Source organism: Triturus cristatus, chromosome 5_1 (assembly GCF_964204655.1).
Source record: "Triturus cristatus chromosome 5_1, aTriCri1.1, whole genome shotgun sequence".
Taxonomy (NCBI): domain Eukaryota; kingdom Metazoa; phylum Chordata; class Amphibia; order Caudata; family Salamandridae; genus Triturus; species Triturus cristatus.
Window position 1 is genome coordinate 779,826,200 of NC_140587.1, and position 25,668 is coordinate 779,851,867.

At 46.8% G+C, this 25,668-nt stretch overlaps 1 protein-coding gene across 1 annotated transcript in view; it reads right to left on the minus strand.

The window, feature by feature from the left end:
• Positions 1-24,948, minus strand: part of LOC146831465 (phospholipase ABHD3-like) — a 287,309-nt gene extending 262,361 nt beyond the window's left edge. Inside the window, exons 1-2 of the mRNA XM_085605781.1 lie at positions 24,627-24,948; positions 15,031-15,194 (exon numbers count right to left, since the gene is read on the minus strand). Of these exons, the coding sequence (XP_085461907.1) occupies positions 15,031-15,194; positions 24,627-24,788 (326 nt within the window). The 5' untranslated portion in view covers positions 24,789-24,948. The remainder of the gene's footprint in view (positions 1-15,030; positions 15,195-24,626) is intronic.
• Between the last annotated feature and the right edge of the window lie 720 nt (positions 24,949-25,668).

Consider the following 25,668-nt stretch of genomic DNA (forward strand, 5'->3'; position numbering starts at 1 on the left):
CGATGTTGCTTCGCAGGATTCTCCCGCTCTTCAAAAGGTGCACGCAACCGGGGTAGGCTCCCAAAGTCACTTCCAGCAGTACTCTCCCGCACCTTCACAGAAGTTTCATGCGACCAGGGTGGGCTTCCCAAGTTGGATCAGGCTCCAGGTGCGAGATGCGCAATCGGGGTGGGCTCCCAACTCCACGCGCCCTCTGTCACAGGCAGAGTGCTCACGCCGCGTTCCACGCCAAACGTGCTCCACAGCAGAGAGGACCGGAGGGCACAAACCTGTGCACGGTCGAAGGGTGTCATGACCACCGTTGTCGCCAGTTGTTTGTTCAATGTGCCCATGAAAGAATCACACCTTGAAAGTATAGGATTTGTTATTATTTACTCTCATACAGAGATCATCCCACTCTATTCCTACTTCTCTATCCCTCTACTCCTATCCATCTACCACCCCCTCCCCCCTTTCCGGTTCCTGGTTTCACCTTTACTATCCTGCCTTCTATTTGTCTACAGGGTCCTGGTGCCCCATAAGTAATGGCGCCTCAACATTACAAGTGGGTTCCCTCTGCTACTAGGATCAGGAACTTGGAGAAAATCACTGAACATAGACTAATGTATGGACTTAGAAATTCAGTGGATTTTTCAATGAAGAATTCCCAAAGAAGAGAATTGCCATGAGAAAAATGGTTGCACTGCCACAAAATGTATAAATAGTACAAGGGTGTATGTGTGATTATCCTAGAGCTTGACAGCATAATCACATGTATGGTGCGGGGAGAGAAGAGGTATAGAGTCAAACTAAACATACTGTTATGGACATGTCATAAGGGTGGGCAACAATTGCCTAACATGGAGTGTTATTAGCTAGTGGCACAACTACAAAATTAAGACAGCTGGTAAGCAGTTAGCCACAGTATGGGCAATGACCTCAGAGGGTATGCCTGATGATGTTCATCTGGGAATTCTCTCTTTGAACAATACCCCTTGTAATAAAATTGGCCGCATAACAGTGATGACACCAAACCAGACTAATACACACTCAGAACACTTACACACAGGAAGCCCCTTTTACCAATGTTTGTTTTAAAAGCATTGCTGAAATAAAAGTAAATGAAAAATAAAATACTAGAAAGAAAAGCAAATACATCTTAAGGTATGTCAGTGACTTCAATATTTTCAATCTTTATGAATGGAATGATTTATTTTTCAAATTTTTTTTACTCAGGAAGCTCTAGACAGAATTTTAATATTAAAAAGGAGAACATTTGCCAAATAGTAAATTACGCTTCACAGAACTCAGAACTAAAACAAATGCAGCAATACACCACACCCTTGTTGCAACATAGGCAGTGGGACGCCCTCGTGATGGCGAAGTGTACATGAGCTGTACACTAAAATCCTCCTCTCTTTTAAAAAAGAAGCACGACTCTAGTGAGACACATGATCGGGCATGGTGTTGAGTTTGTGGATTTTTAAGTGCAATAATTAATTTGCTTCCTTAGGTACTTCGAAAAAAACAAACGAAAAAAATTGAAGAAATACTGAAAAAATACAATTAAATATGTGCACTGAGTGTCTTACTTAGAGCAGATAGTGCGTCTGTCTTGAGTGACCGAGTATTTATAGCATTAGATCTCGGATGTCTGAAATTTTAGGAGTCGAGATTTACAAGAAGGTGGGGCAGGCTTGCTCAAAACAAAATAATTCCGCTGTGTCGGGCTTGCTTCTATTTGGTAAACCCTACACAACAGCACATCAGTATGTTCTGAAACACACCCAGGATTACCTGGGAGTTTAAACCTTCGATCTTCTATGGCTGGTCACTGACACAGCCTCCACCATTCCATTCAATCCGAGCATTCCCTAAAAAACAGAGTACTTCTCCAACCAATAATTTGCAGATGTCAGTAAAGAAATTTCTCTTTTCTCACCCAGTTCTTGTTTTAACAGACTTGTAACTTGTTCTTAATACTGTGTAAAAGGGCAACATTAAATTGAAAAGCATCCAGTTACTTCACATTTACCAATGCAAAGGTGATAAAAGCACATCATTCAAAAAGAAAATACTCAAAAAAAGATGCAAACACTCTGCGCCTTGATTTACTTGTGAATTGTGTTACCATTTCCATTTGACCATTTTGGGAGACCATAGGTAGATCACCTCATCTCCTTGTACTTCACTTTTTCCAGGTTTCCATAATTACTGTAACAAGTCCTTTAAAATGCTGGACATTTCAATGAATGTAAAAGGATTGTATACATCACATATATTTTACCTTTTATAATCTTTCAAGATTCTATTTTCCTTGTATGGTTGGAAATAATACCTATTTTATTAAATACATATTGTCATGCCCAAAATGGATCTTCTCAATGTACACCTTTAGTGAGAAAGCCAATGTTACACGAATACTAAAACTTTAACCCCTTTCCTGCAAGGACTTTCGCAAATTGAAAGTGATCATGTCTCACATCAGCAATCACTTAAATTCCCTGGTGCTAAAAGCCCCATGTGCCCCTGCATTGTTCTCAATTAAAAACCAGATCTATTTTGCATTATTTGCAATACTGGGGCCCAGAAGTCACAGACAGGTTGCAAGACCACTTCTTCACTGAAGAGTTTATCATTGTAACATTCATTGGCAGGCTAAATGGTCTTGCAGAAATACTTTCGCCAATGCGGTGCAGCACTGACAAAAAACATGTCATGAAGCTAAATACGCATTGTGCGTAAATATTCCGGTACTACTGGGATCATTCAGTAGGAGCACGCTCACAGCAAATGACAGGAGCCTGGCCCTCCCAATTATTTTTTCCACTTTAATGGATACCAGGGGTGGCGGAGCTACGAATGAATGGATGGATAGAAGCAAACAAGAGCAGGAGAGGGAGCAATAGATAGGAGAAAGAGTCATTAAAAACACAGAATAAAAAAGCTTAAGAGTAGGAAGCAATATATAGGTTGTGTAGGAGGGCAGCAAGTTGCAGGAGCTGTACAGAACACTCTGAGAGGGGAGTACAAGGGTTTTGTGGGGAGGAAGCAGCACACAAAGGAGAGATCCAGAATGCACATGCTCTCTCATGAACTGCTTAAAAGAAGAGAAAAGAAAACAGTAGTTCCCCAAATGTGAGCACTAGAAGGATGCAAGCCGGCTAATAAAGAGAGGCTATGTTCCAGGGGTGGGAAAAAGACAAGAAGAGGAAGGCAATCTGCTGAATAAGAAGCAAGTAAATGAGAGTGACAATAAAGCCAACCAATGGTAAACAGTCAGTGATCTCTAAACTCACTTTGAGTTTTTGGTATGTCCACTGGTCAACATATGTCAGCCACCACAAATAATCCAGAACCTCCTTCCATACCAAAGGAATTCACTTATCTGACCTTACTCTTTATGATGACGTCACAATGCATATGTGGTGTGGGGTATATGCATGTATGATTATAAGTCAATAAAAAAAGCAAAAACTCATGGTTTGAATTATCCACTGCAAAACATACCTGCAAAAGTACTGGAGTGTTTCGTTTTTTAAGTATGACTCAAATCATATCAGTGGACAGAGAGATTAACAATTCTCCCACATGGGGGAGGAGCCTAGCGCTTGACCAAGATGGCCGCGTGAGCTTAGAGCTCCCGAGACCCTCGCGCCCTCCGTCGACTATCCTGACTCAAATCCTGATGGTATGCATGGCACCGTGTTGCTGAGTTGTCAGGGAGGCGATTGATGCTACCCGCGACCGGATCGCCCACCGGGAACCGGACTTATGACTGGCGAAAGATTGCGGCCTAACTCCCGGAGATGCCAGGGGCTAGAGTTGGCAGGATGCCCGACTCCTAGTTGATCAACAACGGCCTGGTGAGGTGTGAACTACCGGACGGAGGCCCTCGCTCTTTCACTTTCGGTTTCGTTCACTTTGTCTGCCTGGATACTGTAGTGCTCTGGGTGGTTCTATAACCCCAGGGACGCTCGGTGGGCTATTTTGGAAGAACAAGGCGGACCTGCTCACTCTTTATACCTCTCTCTGAGAGGGGACGGTCCTCTCTGCATTGGACTGCTTGGAGTCCATTATGTCGGGCAAGGCAGAAGGAGATAGGTTGAAGACTAAGTCCACCAGGCGGGGAACGTACTCCCAAGTCAATAGTATGGACCGTTACGCCCTCCTGAAGACATCGCCGAGTGGATCGAGCCAGGCGCCGGATGCCCAGAAGGAGGACTCGCCTGGGACCCCGGAGCTCTCCCTGCAGGATGTCATGGGCGCGCTTGATGGGATGCAGACCTCGATGGGGAGGCAATTCGAGGCCCTGGCGCATAAGGTGGATACCATCCTGGTGGATGTCAACTTGATCCGCTCGGACCTGGGCAAGACAAACGAGCGCGTTAAGGACCTGGACCACAAGACCACGGGCCTCACTGATGAGGTCGCGGAACTGCAGAACGAGGTCCGGAAGCTGAGGGCCGAGAGTGACCTCGCCGCCCGCCGGCTGGAGGACTTCGAGAGCCGGTCCAGGCGCAACAACGTGCGCGTAATCGGGGTCCCGGAGTCCTCAGATGAGGCTTCGGCGGACCTGCTTGTGGAAGATTTGGTCCTCAACCATCTGAAGCCTAAGGGCCTTGGGAAGTTTTTTGCGGTGGAAAGAGCCCATAGGGTGCCAGGCGGACGGCCCAAGGCGGGTGCCCCGCCGCGGCCGATTGTCGCCCGGCTCTTTCATTTCCGAGATCGGGACGCTATCCTGCAAGCTTCGAGGGTGACGGGCCCAGTCCCCTTCCAGAATGCGTCGGTGAATTTTTACCCGGACTTTACCCAGCAGGTGCAGAGACAGCGACAGAGCTTCCTGGGGGTGAAGCGAAGGCTTCGGGAGCGGGACCTAAAGTATGCCATGCTTTTCCCCGCCAGACTACGGGTGGTGCATGAAGATCGGACATTCTTTTTTGACTCTCCTGTTATGGCCGATGAATGGCTGGACGCCTTGCCCCGGCGACGGACCGGGGACGACACAGCTGAGCATGGAGACAGTGGCCGGGATGGCCAGGGCTGATAACTCAAAGCCGGCCTGACTTGATTTGACCATATTTGTAGATTTGAATAGAGTGCAGTAACTGTGGAGGGTTGCGGGAGGACGAGGGGTGCTCTTTTCCTCCCTTGGGGTACTTTTTGTAGATTTTTGTTTTTGTAGGGCGACAGGCACACTGCAAGTTGGGGGGGCTTTTTAAGCAGCAGCAGGGGTGCAGGGTGGGGGGAGTTATGGGGAGTTTGAGTTTGTTGTTGGGGGGTTTATTTCTGCAAGGCATGATGATTATCCTCAGGGCTGTTCCATGGTGGCGCCTCGGGTGTGGGGTGGGCCTCTTTCCGTTTGAGGATGGGGGGTAGAGGCCTAAGTGTTATAAGCTGGAATGTTAATGGTTTGGGGGATCGCATTAAGAGGGGGATTGTTTTGCAATTTCTGAAACGCTCAATGCCAGACGTTGTACTGCTGCAGGAGACGCACCTCATAGGCAATACGTGCTATGCCCTGAATAGGAAGGGGTATAAATTCATTGCACACTCGGGATTCTCTTCTGGGTCCAGGGGGGTGGGCATCCTCGTTAGAGCCTCGCTGCCTTTTGAGGTGGACTCCACCATTGTTGACGATAGGGGGAGGTTTGTGGCGGTGGCGGGGCGGTGGGAAGGAAGGACTTTGGTTTTGGTTTCGGTTTATGTCCCGCCGGCCCTGCAGGCCGCCACATTTGCTGAGTTGGGCAGGGCTTTGCTGAATCTCCCGGGGGGCATGCTGGTAGTGGGAGGGTATTTCAACGCTGTGGGTTCCGGCCTGCTGGATAGATACCCGCCCAGGGACACAGGGGGGGCTCAGAAATGGCTTCCAGACCTCCTAGACACGTTTGGCCTGATAGACTGCTGGAGGCTCCGGCACCCCACACAGAGTCAATACACGTTTCACTCCGGGGCGCATGGTAGCCTCTCCAGGATTGACTACCTGCTCACTTTGGCCACACATGCCTCGTTGATATCCGAGGCGAGGCACATGGCACGTGGTATCTCTGATCACTCGCCAGTGTGGATCCGGCTGGATCTTGGTCGGGAGGGAGGAGGGAGGGTGGCCCCCATTAACCCTTGGTATTTCCGAGATCCCAAGATGCATAGCGCCCTGGTAAAGAAGGTAGATAATTACTTTAAGGACAATCTGGGATCTGTGGACTCGGCGATCTCGCTGTGGGAAGCTTTTAAGACCGTGCTTCGGGGGGAGGCCCTCTCCCTGGTGGTGACTGCCAAGAATCGGAGGGATTGCGAAGTGCGGCAAGTAGAGGAGGAGATTGCAGCCCTTGAAGGGGATATGGAGGAGGAGGTCACAGAGTCCTCATTGCATGAGCTTTGCTTGAAGCAGGCGGAGTATAGGGACCTGGTGACGGACGCCGCCAAGACCCTCAGCAGGGAACAACAGGGCCGTCTGTATGATGTTGGAGATAAGGCAGGGAAACTCCTGGCGTGGCTGGACAGGAAGGAACGGGTCAATAGAGTGGTGCCAGAGTTGATTGGAGAGGGGGGAGAGGTGATTGTGGAACCTGAAGGGATTGTGGAGTGTTTCGCGGAGTACTTTCATAGGGTTTATTCCTCTGTGTCGGACAGGCCGCCCGAGGACTCGTCTGATCTCCTTCGTGATATCGAGTTGCCCTGCCTCTCTGACATAGATAGGGACGATTTGGATGGCGACATCACGGTTGACGAGGTGGCGGGGGCGATTCGCGCGTTGAATTCGGGTAAGGCCTCTGGACCGAACGGACTGCCGATCGATCTGTACAAACTGTTCCCGGATAGGGTCGCCCCTCACCTGCGCGCCATGTTCTTGGAGGCGCGGGGAGATGGGATCCTTCCGTTGGATCAGCGGCTGGCGTCGATCGTGGTCATACACAAAGAGGGTAAGCCCCGAGATAGATGCGCCTCCTATCGGCCCATCTCACTCCTCAACGCTGAGCCGAAAATTCTGGCCAAACTCCTGGCAACCCGTCTGATTAGAGTACTTGGCGATCTGGTCCACCCGGATCAATCTGGCTTTATCCCGCACCGAAACACAGCATTGAACCTTAGGCGTCTTCATGGCGTCATCGCCAGGGCGGGCACGCTGCGTGAACCGGCTGTTGTGGCATCTCTCGATGCCACGATGGCCTTTGACACGGTGGAGTGGGCATACTTATGGGCCGTGCTGGCCAAGTTTGGGTTCGGTCGCGGGTTTGTGAGTTGGGTCCGGTTGCTGTACGAGGGGCCACTAGCGAAGGTTGTGGTGAATGGTCGGGCATCTGCTCCGTTTCAGCTTGGAAGGGGTACTCGGCAGGGCTGCCCCCTGTCGCCTCTGTTGTTCGCCCTCGCCCTTGAACCGTTGGCTGCGTGGATACGTTGGCACCCGGATATACGGGGCCTTCGGTGGTCGCCTGATCATGAGGACCGTATTTCACTTTATGCCGATGATATCCTGCTTTATCTTGCCTCACCTAAGAAGTCACTTATAGTGGTCTGTGACGTACTCGCATCGTTCGGTAGGAACTCGGGGCTTGTGATTAATTGGGGCAAATCGTACTTGTACGTTCTTAGTGGCGAGGTCCCACCGATCCCTAGAACATGTTCGATACAGGTTGCCCAGCAAGGTTTTGTGTATTTGGGGATTTTTATATCCATGGATCCTGCTGTGCGCTATGAGAGGAACCTGCTCCCCCCCTTGGCACGCTTGAGGCGAGATGTTGAGGGTTGGCGGAGGCTGCCGCTCTCCCTTGTTGGGCGTGCGGCCCTGTTCAAAATGATGTCTCTTCCCCGCTTCCTCTACGCCCTCCAGAACACCTTGGACTGGGTACCGGCTAAATATTTTCGGGAGGTCGAAGGCCTCCAACGGACGTTGCTGTGGGATGGGCGGCCGCGAATAGCTATTTCAAAGTTGACGCTCCCATGGTACGATGGGGGCATTGCGCTCCCAGACATCCGACGGTACTACTGGGCCACGCAGTTGAGCGCGATCAACCATGGGTTTTACGGCCCTGCCCTCAGCCCTGGGTATGCCATGGATAGGTGGCTGCTGCGCGGCGGCAACTACTACAGGGCGTTGTATTCGCGGTCCCTAGACTCGTCCCTCACGGGGCCCACAGGTGTGGCGGTGCGCGTGTGGAAGATGGCGACCGACTCGCTGGGCTGGAAGGACAGGCTAACCCTCGCTACCCCATTGTTTGAATCGGAACGGTTGGGAAGACTTTGGCATACGAAGGGCTTTGATAAGTGGGATCTGATAGGGATATCCAAGGTGGGGGATGTGCTGCATAAGGGGAGGGTGAAGTCTTTCGAGGAGTTGCAGACTGAGTTTGAGCTAGGGCCTTCAGAGTATTTTAGGTATATCCAGCTGCGCCACGCCCTCCGGTCAGTCCTAGTGGAGGGTGAGAAGGTGCCGGAGTCCTCTCCCCTTGAGGACCGAGTCCTTGATGGTCATATGCCCGAGAGCACGATTTCGCTCATATATAAGAAGTTGATAAACGTCCGGGCGGACTTGCTATTGGGGCTGAGAGAACAGTGGACCAGGGATGGCCTCGAGTTGGATAATGAGGACTGGCAGTCAGCGGTTTCTTCGCCTAAGGAGGTTGCGATCCCGTCGCGTCTGAGGCTGGTGCAGCTCAAAATACTGCACCGGGTGTATGTTACGGGGCCACGGCTGGTCCACATGGGATTCTCGGAGGACGGCCTGTGTAGAAGGGGATGTGGTATGGTGGGTACTTTCCTGCACATCATTTGGGAATGTGGGGTCATCGTGGAGTTCTGGAGGAGATGACGGGCAGTTATGGGGGAGGTGACGGGCATTGTGGTACAGCCGGAGGCGCGGTGTTGCCTCCTGAACGTTTGGGGGCCCACTGATCTCGATGAGGCACAGACCCAATGGGTGACTCTGGGTAACATGGTGGCTAAGAGGGATATCGCGCGATTATGGGGCTCCTCGGGTCCCCCTACACTGACCGCGTGGAAGGAGAACATGGATTGGAGCATGTTTAGGGAGAAGACGGTCTACTGCTCTAGAGGTCGCCCCCGGAAGTGGCACGCCATCTGGGGGCGGTGGAACCAATATAGGGGGGGAATATGTCTTGCCCCGGATCTGGAACCTCCCGAGGAACAGCTTTCCCCCGGACCTACCGTCCAGCACAGTTTGGTTTAGGTACCCGTTCTGGGCCTCTGCGGTTCCCCTTCTTCCTCCGCACACAGTCTTATACTTAGTAGATGAGTGGGGTCCTGCCTCCCCTGGGGGCTTTCGCCATGGGTTTTCAATGTTCTGCCTTGCTGGGGTTAGTTGTGTGTTTTTTCTGTGTTTATTTAAAATTGGACCTTTGCATTACACTTCGTACTGTATCCGGGACGCATTACTGTATCTAACTTGCAATGCTGCCGAACCTTCGGGCTGTCGGCTGAATAGCTGTGTCCTGAATTTCGAAATAAAGGTTTTCAAAAAAAAAAAAAAAAAAAAAAAAACCAATTCTCCCACATGACACAGATTTTTCCAATCTAATCTTACCAGGGTAACTTGCATAAAGATGCATTAGAATGACCTCAGGGTAATTCTACTATCCCTTGATATTTTACTGGATCTTACCTACATAAAATATCATATTTTTTCCTATACACTTTAATAGAGTTCTCACAAGAGATCCATATTTTTGGAGCCCAGGTGGATTGGTTATGATGCCTGATCCGAATGAGGAGGGAGTCCTGTGATGAAGCTGACCACCATTGGTGGATGAGGGTTTCACCTCCTATGTAAATAATGCCTTTGAATGACATCTCAGAGTTCCTAGTATTGCTTCTGCATAAGCTTTGTGAACAGATGGTGCTCTCTTATCTGTATAATAGATCAAGACATTAAATGACGCCTCAAAATCCAAAATGTTGTTATAGGATTCAGTAGATAGCTCGCTCAACCAGTTCTAGGAATCTATTCGGCAAAAATTCAACTTAGAACTGCGATATTGTATAATCGGCAGGTATTCCACCAGAATATTGACTACAGAATATCGTGGTCCCAAAAAATTCTAACAAAAATATAGAGGACCAAAACATCAGGAAGGTATGGTTTATATAAGCAAGCATAGCTTTACTATACATAACTCCACATGTGTGCACCTTGACGATATATATCTTTAATGTGCGTAGATTTGAAGTGAAGAATAGTAAATATGTATTTTCATCTTTTTACATTTTGTCATTATTCTTATAAGATTTTCCTTAATATGTTTTATTTGTAAAAAATCGGATAAACTGTGGTGACCTCAAAAAAGCTGTCCCCGAAGAAAAAAAAGGCCCTGCCTTTATAAACCAAGGAGTAAATGTCTATTTCTGTATACTATGATGAGTCATTATAAAGGTCAGACTTTCAAGAGTTGAAGTTGCCAATCCTCTGTAAAATAAGAAATAACATTTCTAGCCAAACATAGCTGTGTGAAACATTTTTGAGCCATTCTAAAATCTGCATTGCCAAACAAAGTATCAACATTTGGTGCGTATTTGTTGTCTGTAGTTTGCCTGGTCAGGTGCCAATCTAATATTATATCCATTTCCGGGAACAAGGGTGTTGTTAGTTACCGGAATTTTGTCAAATAGTCCTAGACATTTTTGTCACTGGAGGCTTACTAGACTGAGTGGCTGAAAACGCCAAGGCACAGCAAACAAATCCTTTTTTATGGATGTATTACGAAGAACACAAGCACAAAATATTCCTCATTAGCACAGTGACCCAGAAATATAGAAGTCATCCAAGTTAAATTACCCCACATCTTTCTAGAAAACGAGCTATATCTGTTTTTGGTCTCCAGCCTGTGTATGTGGAGGGGTGAATGCGCACAGAGATCTCACTACAGAGATGATGTTACATGCAGCTCGCACAAATACCAGCTGTCGTGAACAGATCACTGAACAGCTTCATAGAGTCAAAAATAGAAAAACACACGGACAAACGTATGTGTATTGTTCCTTTATGAGCGGAAAAGGCAGGGAATTAAAACGTAAATAAATATCATGGGGTGATTCCACCTGTTTCCAAGGTTTCCCCACACACATGGCAAGATGGCAGGGTTCACAGGGTGGTTGGGGTGCAGAGGTCACGAGTTGCATGCTCTTCTGTATAGTCTTGTTACATGCAACGGGAATAAATGAACCGAAGCTGAACTGTAACAAAACTGGAGTGGAAATGTGACTCCCAGGTTGAGGGTGCAGCGGAGCGGTTAAAATAAAAGGGCACAGAAAAAGATTGGGCGAAATTGATTCAATTTTTGATGCTTCATCAGAAACCACATCTGAAGTTACCCCCTTAAAAAAGAGACAAGTTCAATTATAAAATAAAAAGAAGTGTGTCTTAACTGTATATAATCGCAACACACTAAGAATTGTTTGTAGTCCAAAGAAATGTCGTTTTGGTGGATTAATTTTCAGACCACTGACAGAATATCAGTAACAAAAATATTGTGTGTGTACCATCCACCCCAGCTCTGGAGCACGCAAATGACTACGCCAAACATGGAGCTCTCTAATACAGGTCTTTATTCTTCAGCATGCAACCGTTAACTGAACGTACTGTGTCGTAGACTTTATTGACCACACTGAGACACCCCAAAATGCCTCCCTACTGATTATGTAACTTTGTAAAGAGTCCACCTATTACCACAAGGGACCTGCTGCACATGATCACACGACACTACAGTGTGGACAGAAAATCACATCAAAAGTTTTGAGGGCCAAGGTATCAAGAAGGTGAGTGCAAATAGGTCAGTATAAATTTACTATTCTTAACTTCACATCTACGAACCTTGAAGATATATATATATATATTGTCATGGCACATATATGTGACGTTGTGTATATTAAAACTTTCCTTACCAATAGAAGGTTAACTTCACAATATTTTTGTGCTTGATGTTCGTGACATGATATTTTTCCAGCATGTTTTTTTTTCCTGATACTTTGTCTAAACTCTTTAATTTTCACAACAGATTAAGCTAAACTTTTTAACCTCATCTTCCACAGAGGTTTTACAATTTCTACTCAATGTTTTGTTAAAGAAAAACCAAGGATGTCCATTTCAATTGATAATGGTATTTCATTCACACATATGCATTTTCTGTATCAAATGGTAATCGTTTATTTTCACTTTTTCATTACGGAAACATCCATATTTCAGACTCAGCCATTGTGTCTCACTCCTAACAGGTGTATAGGTAGGCCTGGCCTTTAGCAGATGTGAGCTGTGCCCACGCCCAGGGCGATGACCGCCAAAGGGGTACAGGAGCTGCTTGCATAAGTCTCGCATGGGACACATAGATGATTAAAGCAGATGAGTTGGGGGGGAAATGTGGTTTCTTCCGGGGCACACTGAGCAAAGGCAGCTCTCTTTACAGGGACAGACAGTCTTATTTGTGTAAATCAAAGTTGCAAACATTTCATACAAAAAAAAAAATCAATCTGCGATTATTTTCGATGGGTCTGTTAAAATTCATAATACATTACAGTTCCCATGAACATGTGTCTTCTTAAATGACATGGTTTTCTGAATGAAGTCAACTCTTACTCATAAGCCATGTTCCTATGCTTATGTGCAAATGCCACTTTCACTTTGGAAAGAAATTTGCTTTCGTTCAAACTGCATTTATGGAAACTCTCTCCCACTGAACCTCCCACTAAACCTCTTACCCAGGCGATATATTATTCTGAACGTGGTGCCCCATCTTATTTCGGATCTCACCCAGTCGCACCTCCATTCTTTTGCCAAGTCTTCACTGGCTGCATGTTGCTGCTGTAGTTTTCAGATGTCTCGGTTTATGATATCAAAAGACACACAGATGATGGACGGAATGCAGGGCAAATCAAACACTCACCCAAGTCAATAGATCTGGGTTACATCCATCATTCTCTTGCTCACCATGACACCCCAGTTTTGACCCAGCCATATGCAAATCAGTCTTGACCCTGTGCCTCATGGGAACAGCCCAGCCCGAACTGCCAAGCCAGGTCCTCCTTGGACCAGAAACAAGCATCCTGCTACCGGTTTCGGGACATCACCCCATATCAGCCAGGATAGCTTGAATCCAGTGGCACAGTGCGCTGGGGACCCACATCTGGGCATACCAGGCGCACTTATGGTGAGAAAGCAAAAGACACACAGTTGATGAAATAATTGCAGAGCAAATCAAACATTCACCACAGTCAATAGATCTGGGTTAAATCCATCGTTCTTTTGCTCACGTTGCCACCCCAGTTTAGACCCAGCCATATGCAAATCAGTCTTGACCCTGTGCCTCATGGGAACAGTCCAGCCGAAATTGCCAAGCCAAGTCTTTCCTGAACCGGAAACAAGCATCCTGGGACCGGTTTCGGGGCATCACCCCTCATCAACCAGACTAGCTTTAATCCAGTGGCATGGTGAGCCCGGGACCTACGTCTGGGCATACCCGGCGCACTTAGCGCGAGAAAGCAAAAGACACAGACGATGGACAGAATGCAGAGCAAATCATTCACCCCCAGTCAATAGATCTGGGTCAAATCCATCGTTCTTTTGCTCACCATGCCACCCCAATTTAGACCCAGCCATGATAGGGTTATGATATTTCTTAGTAAACGCCCCACTTTTGTGCAAAACACTTCCCTACTTATATACCTTTACACTCTTCTCGATTTCAATTTTTAACCAAAGGGTCGCAATTCCCCTCTAGCTGGTTTTGTATTTCCCCTTATGATTGTCAAATGTTAGATGTCCATACCAACCACCAACCTCCCCAACAAACTTTTTTCTTCTTAAGGAAAAAAAACAATTGACCTGCAAAGAACAAAAATCATGCTATTCACAGCCATCATCTAACGTTCTGCTAGGCTTTGTAGGTGAGAATTAACAACAGGACCTGCTCTTGCGTTATTGTTGACTTTATAAACTTCAAGTTAATTCACTCAATCACAGTGCTTCAAATGGGCACCCTCCATTCATTCTATACAGAGACACACTTACACACACAGATGTCGCATATGGGAATAGGGAACAGACCCCCAACTATGCGAAAATTGATGAACCTTCAACAGAGAGAGCCTGTTACCGACTGGCAGTCTCCTGAACTATAAATTATACTGCAGCCACCACCACTCACCTCGTGGTGTGGACCTGCAGATTTTCAAGTTCAAGTAGAGGATGACCGCATACATAGTAAGACACAATTAAGAGGGTAGAGCTATAAAACATTTTCAAGACATGCAAATGACTTTTGTCACAACACAATGCAAAGTATTTTAGTTTCATAGACAAATTGCTACAGGCAGACTATGGTATGGTAGCTTTACTTTGGCTATTATGGATTAGTGATTTTGGTTCCTTTCAGTTGTGTTTTAAATGTCTTTTCTACGTGTATGTTTGCATTGCATCAATAAACATTGTATTTTTCTAAATCTTTGGCTTCTTCCATTTACATTGCAGTTTTTAACCTCTTCAGCGCTGCGCGGATTCCCGCGCGGTGCTGAAAGTTCTGAGCGCGGGCGGGGCCATGACGGAACGGTTCCGTCATAAGCACAGCCCAACCGACGTGCATGACGGAACCGTTCCGTCATCGGCGTCGAAGAGGTTAACATCTCATGTGCCCTCTCTGATAAGATAGGAGTACTTTTATTGACAGCCAATGCCAACCCCCTCCACCCTTCAATTAAGAAAATCACTAAAACCAAAGAACAAATCAGTGAATAAAAATACACCTCAGGTTTTCAATAGAATTCATTACCTAACCACATACTATAGGACTTTGCTTTTGTTAGAAGAAAGATGAAAGCCTTCTATGAACTCTGGAACAAATTGTTCATGGAAACTGTGGCATATTCAAGCTTTTAAGCAACACCTTAACGTTGTAACATAAATAAATTGTGTGACCAGGTTGGCAGCAGGACAGTTATTTCTACCATTGAACAGGTGCCATGGGATGATCACATGAATGGGTGATTGTCATAGGTAGCCGATAAGCGTTTCATTAGCACTGCTAATGTCCCTACTGCTAATGTACCTACTTGGTATAATGTACCCGAGGCCTGCAGGTGATGAATGGCCGGATGAGAGTCTGAGCCTTGCCTTCCCAGCACCAGGGAGTGGGGTAGTAGGTCTCCTGCACCACGGGACAATGCATCTCCAGTAACTGGGCGAAGGTCTTCCCACTAGCCACTAACTGAGGCTTCTGCAGAGGATAAGGAAAATGTATAAAAAGACCAGACAACACATACTCTCTCGTAGAAGACACAAATTATAAGAATACTTTTTGTACCACATAGAAAAAACAGCAATGGGACCGAGACTTTCATTTCATGTACTGTTATTTTCACAGTAAACATGCATTGCATCCATTTACATACTTGTGCCAGTAACAAAAGCTGGGTCTGGGCGGAACTTTGATTACGGAGGAGTCATTTTGGTAATTTCATGTCACTCCTGGATGCAAAATTACCGATAATTTTGCGATTACTCCTGCTCACATTATTAATCCTACTGTGAAAGCACATTTAGAGAGCACGAGGCGGGTCGTGTTCGGCTGCATTTAGCGATGTTTCTTTGCACAAAATGCATCCTTACATCCGTTTTGGACGGGAGTGTGCAATTTTGCACTGAGAAATGGCGCTAAATGCATATTTACTTTTCTCACGGACATTGTGGATTCCAAAAACAGTCGGCCAGGCAGTGGAAGATCTGGACCCAGATTACAAGTAAGGGTCCAGACGTGAACAACCTGTCCCCTATATATATTTGCACTAAGGTAACCATAACTCGCGCCCCGCCATGCAGTTTTATCATCAATTATTTTACAGTAAATGTTGCAGTGATAGGCCACGCTTGTTTTTATTTCACCGTGGATCCTCAGTGAATTCAGGGTAATTTTTTTTTTTTTACTTTTGTGGCACCCCGTGGGATCTATGTGGGACCCTACCGCCGGGCCTAGGGTGTCAGGGTATTTCTACCCTGCCCTCTTATCTTTTTCAATGTGACCCTCCGTGTCCCTAGATATACAAATTTCCTTTTTCTTTAATAACTCTAAAACTACTGAATGGATTTACACCAAATCACACAAAGAGATCTTTGTGGTCCAAGATCTAGCTTTCTGCCATATTTGGTGAAATTTTGTTCAGCGGTTCGGGCTGTAGTCGTGCTCAAAATCCCTAAGGGAAATTGTATGGGGAAAATGTGTTTTGGGGACCCCCCTTTTTCTCAGCCCCAGCTTGGCGAATCACCCCGAACCTTTCCAAACAGCAGCTAAAGTTATTAGCAAAACAAAAAACACTTTGTCTTTGGGAATTAGGTAATATATATATATTACCTAATGGCATTCGCCAGTAGGTAGTTATAGGTAGGATGTAGTTAACATAGCAAGAGTGCTTTTTCATTTCCCAATAACTTTGACGTCCTTTGACAAATCTTCACTACATTTTCAAAACTAGATTGATGCTCACTTCAGCTGCTGTCTTTTTGGGGTGATCTGTCAAGCGGGGGCCGAGAAAAAGGGGGGGTCCCAAAACACTTTTTATCCACGTTAATTTTCTTGGGAAAGTTTAAACACGGCTAAAGGCCAAACGGCTCAACCGAATTACACAAAATTTGGCAGAAAGGTACCTCTTAATCCAGAAAGCACTCTTTTTGGTAAATGGTGTAAATTTGTTCAGTAGTTGCTGAGAAATGTAAATAAATTCTCAGTTGTATATATAGAGACGCGTGGATCCACGACCCCTCCCGATCTCGTGCTGAGATCTGATTGTCTGCTAACACTTCAAACCAGGAAGTGTTGGCAGCCATCTTGTCACTCAGTTGAACCGAGTCACAAGAAAAAAATTTAAAAGAAAGAAAAGGGGCAGGGTAGAAACTCCCTGACCACCCCAGGCTTCCTTTTTTGAAAAATTTCGGCTGGAGTTACGTTGGATCCGTGACTCCTGCTCAATTTTTTTTAAACAAATTGCGGTCTCCTGCCCTTCCTTAAATAAAGGCGCTTGGCTTGGCCAGGTCCTGGGGGCAGTTTATGTGGTAATGCGGGGGTGCCTATGCGGCACGTCCCGGGACTGCCACCTCCCCGGGGCAAACATAATTAAATAGGTGGTGGAGACCCGCATGGCCCCTGCAGCCTTGGGGACTGACCAAACTCCCTGGGGTTAATGTAATGGGGGGGTTCTCGAACCCCCCTGCCCCAGGGACCACCACTACCCCGGGGCTAAACTGTATTTAAAAGAAATGGAAGGGGGGCCGTGTGGCTCCCCTCCAGGGCCGTCCTCGGCCCCGGGTGCCGCCACCTCCCTGGGGTAGGCCGCCCCCCTGCTGGAGCCGTACATAGACCTGGGGCTCGCCATCCCCCAGAGACAGCTCCAGCAATGTCCCGGGGTGCCCACCCCCGGGACATTACAGTTTTCTATGGCATGGTGGGAGCATTGCTTCCGCCATGCACTAGCAACCAGTGGTCCGTTTTGAGCAAACATGAGCATTTTGCTCTTGCCTGCTCAAAGCGGAGCACACTTTGATTTTTACATGCAGGGAGCGGCATGTCAGCAGCTCCCTGTAGGTAAAAAGCAATGCTGGCTCCCGCGGGGGCCTCCAGGCTCCCCCCTCCGCGGTCCCCAACTATAAAATGTGGGTGCCCTGGGCACCCACACCACAGGCTGGGCCCCAGGGGATGGGGTTACCGGTGCCATCATCTGGCCGCGAGGGGCGCTGCGTGGCCCCCCTTCTATTTGTATTTTGTTTTTAAGTATAGAAAGGGATTAGGTTTTGGGGGATGGGGACCACAGGGTCTAAAATGGCCCGGGAGAGGGGGCTGCTCGCCCCCTCCCTCAAAATAAAAAAGAAAATGCTGAGCCCCGGGGCCAACATCGGCCCAGGGATGGGGGGGCACGGAGCCCCCTCCCTTAAAAAATTTTTACAAATATGAAAACTCCAGCAAGTCGCTGGAGGCCACACCCCCTTCACCACTACTCTGCAAATGTGCCACCTGGCACAGTGGTGGTTGGGGGATGAAGTCCTCTATGATGTTGAGGGTCCACAGGGTCCAGGAACCCTTTCCATTGCCTCCAGTAACTCCCACACAGCGGGATTACTGATAGAACTTGGACGCCACACCCCCTCTCTGCAAACGCGCCGCCTGGCATGGTGCTGGTTAGGGAATGAATTCCACTGTACTCCTGAGGGCCTCAGGACTAAAGCGGATGTCTTTCCCCAACCAGTAACACGCCATGAAGCGCGTTTACAGTGGTGGAGAAGGGGGCGTGGCCTCTGACAACCTCTCAGCAATCCAGCTGTGTGAGTCTTATTGGAGGTAATAGGAGGGCTAGTTGGCCATCAAAGACACTCAATAGCCAAGGGGACTTCATCCCCCAACTAGCAGTGCACAAGGAGCCGCGTTTGCAAAGTGGTGGAGAAAGGGGGCGTGGCCTCCTATAACCTCTCAGCAATCCAGCTTTGTGGGACTTACTGGAGGTAACAGGAGGGGCAGTTGGCCCCGAAGGACATCCTTGGGGGCCAACTACCTCTCCTGTTATCTGCAATAAGTCCACACAGCAGGGTTACTAAGAGGTCTTTAGAGGCCACGCCCCCTTTCTACTGAGGGACCTTGGGGGCCAAGAAGCCCTCTTGGTACCTCCTGTAAGTCCTACACAGCAAGATTTCTGAGAGCTGGTCGGAGGCCTAGCCCCCTTTCTCCACCACTCTATAAAGGTGACTACTAATTAAAAAACCTTAGAAATTTACTAAACAAGCATTGGCATAGCCAATAGGTCTCGATTTTGGGATCTTATAAGTATTTAGTTATGCAGTACAATATCCTTGGTGCAACAACATCAACTGTTGCATGGCTAAACACTTGTAAGGTCCCAAAGGCAAGACCTATTGGCTATGCCAATGCTATACAAAATTGTATTGTGTCTTATGTAATAGACTATAATGCTGTGCTTATAAGAATCTGACAGTCATACAAAGCACATGAAAACTGACTTGCCTCTTACATAATTAATGGCACTGTCTCCGGGGAGAAGGCGGGACAAAAATAAGTTCCTCTCAGTGCAGTGGTAAAAATGTGACTTAAGAAAAAGCTTCCGCATGTTAAAGAAATACACTTGTTTGACTTTTAAAGAGACTTTACCATATTTTACATGGTCTTGTTTCATAAGTTACTTGGCAATCGTTTTCAGGGCTCACTTCCGTGCATCTGCATTTGTAAAACCCTCTCTTGACACAAACAAATGAAAGCTCAACATTCATTTAATCCTGTGGGCGCTGGAAGAGCGAGTGCCTTGAGGCACAGCGTGAAGGGGGGGGTAGCCACGGGAGTGACAATTAGGAGAAAGCTGGAGTGATGGCAAGAGAGGCGAAAGAGACAGAGAGGGAAACAGCATTGGCAAAACCAATAGGTTTCACCTATGTAACATCATTTAGATTTGCCAATTATTTTTAGACGTGTTGCACTGCACAGCAAAGCAGGCTGCTGTGCAAGATAAAAGCCCTATGATACAGTCAATGCTCAGTTGAAAACAAACATATATTCCCTATCCATGGTTGCTCGTTGTGTAAATGCTCACTCAGTCACTGCAGTGCTCAGCGAAGCTTCAGAGATTCCGTACCTGCTTGCAGCCTCTGAGAGAATGTGGTGGCGTAAGTCAGGTGCGTTGTTATGAAATGTGTTGTGGGTGAACAGCGTGGGCTTACGCCCCACACCTCTTGAATTTGTGCTTGAGTGAACAGACATAGCACTGGTGTTGTCCGAGTACTAGCGCTGAAGTGTACGTGAAATTATTTATTGCAGTGCTCAAGTATGAGAACAAGGAAACACAACCAGTTTTACATGAAATAACAACTGCCCGAGGGCGCGTAGCTAACAGTACAAGACATATTAACAGAACAGTACAGGACATCTGTGCTCTATGTACAGCCTACTCATGTTGTTAGTACATGTGCAACTGCATGTCTGAGGACACTGAAGGGTACCCTGGTGCACACTCAACCCCTAACAATCGTTGTACCGCATCACAAATCTATACACGATGTGCAATTTCTTCGAATGTATATTTTAATGTGATTATGTGTTTTAAAACGATGCTATAAAAAAGAATATATATCATAATTGTGTGTAGAGCTTTATAGCACACTTTATCCAAAAGTAAGTGCTCTAAATTACAGGAGTGACTTTACTTTTACTCATGCGTTGCATGCAGTTACCAGCCTCAGAAGGGTTAATCACGGAAGTCTGAATTAGTATTGACAACATTTGAACTCGTAATCTCCAGATCTACCATGCATCAAAGGTGAGCGTTTAACTCTCCAGGTTTTACTGCCAGCATTAACCTACGTTCTTCATGCATGGCCAGTATGTGTATCACAAATATTCCCAGGCATCTCCGTTCTCTAGCCATCTCAATTTATTTCGGCAATATGTGCACACCACAACGACCGCTGCACAGAGACGTTTTAAGGCATGGGCAAAGTGGGCTCTGGCCCAGGGCCCCAGGCTTTCAGGGGGCCCCCCTGATAGATTGGGCTCTATTCTCCACAGAGTCCTGCCCTAATGACATTGAATGATTTTTGAAACATAGATTATTTTAAATCCCACTTTACTTTATTTTTAATACTGGTAATGTGTGGGAGTCTATTACAGAAACTTTGCAGAGATATGTTGTGCTTGTTTTTCAACACCATGCAACATCCTTAAAAAAAAAGTTCCTTTTAGATCAAAACAGGACCTCACACATGAGAAATGGGTGTGGGCCTGCGGCTGTGTTACAATATTAAAAACACACATCACTATTCCTAAATATTAAATGGAAACACATTTAGAATTTGGATCAGTGTGCCTATGCAGTGTAGGTGACCTGGCCAAAGTGGCCACAAAAAAGCTGAAATTGGATCGTAAATCCAAAGTTGTTCCCAACGGGAGGGCCCCCAGGATATGTCTGGCCAAGGGCCCCCAAAATCCTTAAGATGTCACTGCCGCTGCCGCTTCGTATGCTGAAAGGGCTTTCAGTGATTTTTCAAACGTCTTTAGCCGGGTCGTAACACTGCTTAAAGCAGTTTAGCAATTTTACTGCCCCTGTGTTCTATAAATAAAAGTGGTACTCCTTGTTCGTGAGCTGCATGCCCCTCGTTTTCAAACACAATGCAGCGGGTTGGGCTGGGCTCCTGCACCCAGCCACCCACGGCACCTTTAGCAGCCCGCTTTGCGATGGTCATCATGAATCTGGGATCTACAGTGGCTTTTATTCACTGTGACTGCACTACATGAATAGGAACCCTGGGCTGAAAGTACACATCCCACCCACCGTCTGCTCTAAAGATGCATGCACAGGCGTCAAGCAAGGGTGGCATTGGGGACAAGAAACCCTCAATAAAATTATAAGTGGAAACCAAATGAACACTTGATGCACAGGGAAAGGGTGGGGGGAGAGAAATGCTTCATTTGCACTCGGAAGGTGGGGGAGGGCTGAAAGCGAATCGGGACGGCATAGCATGAGAGCAGCCAACTTTAAAGCTCCAAGGTGTGCTACCAGTACAAACAAAAAATAAAACGGCAGCCGTGAAGCACTTCTGTTGTAGGAGAAGCCTGCCCTTATGTTTGTAACACAGAAATGAAACTTTTCCGACGGAGATGGTCACTACATGTAGAGAGTCGATTCAGCAGGATAACAAACGCCACGGGAGAGGGGAGCAATAGGAGATCGGCGGAAGCAACAGAGGGCAGGGAATGCATGGGGGAAGGAGAGCAACACGGTGGGTGGAGGGAAGGGAAGCAAACTAACAGGGAGAGAGTAACATGGAGCAAGCTGGCGGCTGCGCACGTGCACGCTTGCGTGAACGCAAGCGCTAGGCCAAAGCCTGGGGTAGCACTTTTAAAAGCACACTACAAAATGTCTCACAGAGCAGCAAATGCGCTGACTCAGCGAGACCTAAAAAACAAACGTTACACAGACGTTATAGTTAGGAATTAGCATTTTAAAAAACCTTAGAAATTTACTGGGAAAAAAACAAAGGTTACAGAGACGTTATAGTTAGGTTAACATTTCCCTCATACAAAAGCAGAGAAATCCAGCCGGTATAGTTAGTGAGCTAAAAATAACTCGCACCCCCACAATACACTGCTTATGACCTCACATATTACATCACTCATGACATGGTCAGTGACATCACTGATGACCCTGTCGAAGGCTACGTCTGAAACGAGTTTGTTTCATGTCCGCACCGATGGTGAAACTTACTACATAAAAATAAGGATTCTACGAAACCTGACTGTGCTGCTGTGCTGCTGTACCCTTGCTGCGTCTATGGTGAAGAGCGAAAAGGAGAGGCTGCAACGGAGACAAATTTCGAAAGAGATATATTTATATATATATATATATATACACACGCACACACACATACATACACACACACACATCCCTAATGCACCATAAGCGCCCCATATTTAAAAATTACCTCTGGTGTACAAAGACCAGAAGCTGATGTACGTGCCCCTATACTATGCGGGCTCTCTCTAATGTCAAGAATTACCTAAAATATGGCAGAATCAGCATTTTGCCATGGATTCCCCCACCTACCAAGAATTATATCCAGTATGCCAGTATAAGTATCCACGTGTCAAGGGTGCCTTGCCCATTAGTCAAGAATTACCTCCAGTATGCCAGGGCCAGGAATACAATCCCAAGCATAAAACTCACACCCTGCATTACTCACATACACGAATGTATAATGTTTCTACGCCACACATTACCACGCAGTAGGTCACAACGCGGACGTTACATCGTCCGCGTTACCACTCATGGCTTTACATCGCAAGTCGTTTCTACGACTTGCACTAGATGGCGCGCTGGACTTAGGAATAGTATAAATTACTATTCCTACTCCAGTTAGTGCAACAGCAGGGAATGTGTTGGAATTAAAATCCAACACATTCCCTGGTGTTGCTCGCCATCTAGCGCAAGTCGTAGAAACGACTTGCGATGTAATGCCATGCGTGGTAACAACGTGGACGATGTAACGTCCGCTTTGTAACCTACCAGTGTGGTATTGACAGCGTTGTAAACGCTGTTTCCCCACATACACACACACGCTGTGCGCACACACTCTCACATATGCTCAAATTGTCATGCACTCTCACATGCTATCTCACACTCAGATTTTCTCAAACACACTCTCTCATGCACGTGCCCATTGACACTCACACTCCTCTTTTTCCAATCTGCGTGTGTTGTTTTGAAAATACTTGCCCTGCTGCTGCTCCTGCTATATCTGTTAGTGAAGCTTGGTAAAACCTTTTCTCTACACACTATTCAAAACTCAAAACAAATTGCTTTTTCGCTTCTTTTCATGCATGATGAGAGTGGAATCTTACACTTCCATCAAATAGGGGAGCCAGAATAATATTTTGTTGTATATACCGATTAAGAAGTAACAATGTAAATGAACTAGACCACTTAATACATTACAAACACAGCTTTCAAGTAATCTTACGTCAAGTGTGACTCCTTCAGACAGTCTTGGATTTCTAGCCGGCAAAGTTTTTCATTCTGGCATTATTAGTCGCTTTGTACACGGTTAAAAAAAAACTACAAGTCCCAATGTGCAACTCTTAGGTGCCTGAAAAGCCATGACTGGCAGGTTGTGTCACATAAGACAATGGGTGTGTCAGAGTTTAAAAAATCAAGTTTCAGTTTGTGATTTTCTTTGAAGCAATGAAAGGCCAATCAACCAAGCAGTGAAATGTCAGTGCCTGCATTTCATGCGCAGATGTTCGAATTTCAGTAATAATAGGTAGACATGAAATTCACAGTCCTCTAAATCAATAGAGCCTGTTCAAAACTTTACTACCCATTACAATAAAAACACCCTAGGTGTGCGAACCCTGTGTCATAACACATCTGCAACCTCCTGCAACTGCTGTCACGTTGTATAGCAGCAGCGACCGCCTGTTCTGAATTGTTAAGTAAGCCTCGCTGTTGGCATCTATATTGCCTTGAAGAACCTGGGGCTTGGTGCACTTTTATAATTAGCCCCTCAGCTGAAATATTGCTGGAGCTTGAGGACTTGTGCCCCACAGAAGTTGTCGCCCATGACTGATACCCCACTGCGACTCCCTCCAGTCATGAGCCAATAACACTACACTAATACTGTCAGAAACAACTGACTCCTGCGAGGGCTGGTCACACAACCTAACTACTATCATAGACTACTACTTGACATTTGACAATTCAGACTAGGTGGACTATTATTTCTTTTTACATCAAAGGGAACTGCTTTGATTTGAATTACTTGTGTGTAAGGATTCAGCGTTGGAGGCACGCAGAAGCCAAATGAAAGTTACGCTCATTTTGGGTTCAACGGTCCAAGACAGCCTCGAGCTGAGCCAGAGCAATGTTCCAGGTTTCATGGACTTACTTGCCCAGCTATTTTAAAATGTATTCCGATAAAACGAGGAAATGGCTTTGTCTCATGCTGTATTGAAAGCATCTGCCCGTCTGACATCTCGTTTAGGCGGTGCTGCCTCCATCTCTGCCATAATACTGTACATATACATAATACGACCCCCCCCACCCCGCCCCCTCACCACCCAAAACAACGAGTCGAGCGTATGTATATCCGGGGGTGGGCAAGAGCTCACCTTGGCGATGTTGCTGAGGTAATAGTAGGCATAGGCAGCTCCGAAGCCCAGCACCAAGGACAAGCCCACCCCAGAGCCGAAAAGCCCCGACCGGACTTGCTGCTCCAGATAGAGGGAGAGCTCCCGGCCCAGCACCTGCAGGTTCATGCCCATCACCATCATCCTGCCGCGTTGCCCGCTGCTGCATGCATGCACCGGCGGGAGGCAATGCTGCTCAGAGGGCGCGCGATGGTCCCGGCCTCCCAGCGAGCCGACGAAGTCCAAAGGAGAAGCCGGAGCCGGGGCCGCACAGCAGTAGCCGCACCGGCTCACCGCAGCCAATCCAGCGCGCCTGCAGTGAACAGCACAACCAATCGGGGTCGCTATCAGAGCGGCTCGTGGGCTGCCTCATTAGCATACACTGTCACATCGCTGAGCGTGTCCTCCTCCCATACTTCAGTCATTTAAATACAGTACGGTCCATTCGTTTGTAGCCACGCCTCTCCATCCGAATTTGAAAGATGGCTGCTGCAATGGCCGTGGCTGCCAGTGAATAGCGCCCTCATCAGTCCAACCGGTTCCCTGCAAGTGTATAGTGCTAATGGGCCATGAATACATTTGTACTCTCCATCTGATAATTCTCAGAAAGATAAATCAACACCCCCTCCCGAGGCACAGTTATTGTTTTTTTCATTTTATTTCTACAAATCGTGAGCAATGAAGTAAAAAATCCAACTTTTAAGTCTTCCGGGCGCACGAAATAACATGCTAAAAGGTCTTACTCTTTTCTTTAGTTTAGAAAGAAGAATTTCTTTAGTTTTAGGGAGAGGGTGTTGCTTAACGGCTAGGGCGGCCGACTTTGAAACTGGGGAACCAGATTCGAGTCTGGCGGGAGGCTCAAACATCCTGTTATTCTGGGCAAATCACTTTAATCTTCACGTGCCTAAAGTAAAATGAATGGGTCTGTCTGTAATGCAACTGGTGCTCATGAAAATCGCTATGATACCTTCGGGTCAAGTCCGTGCTATATAAAACTGCAACAACAAAAAAACAAAGTTATTTA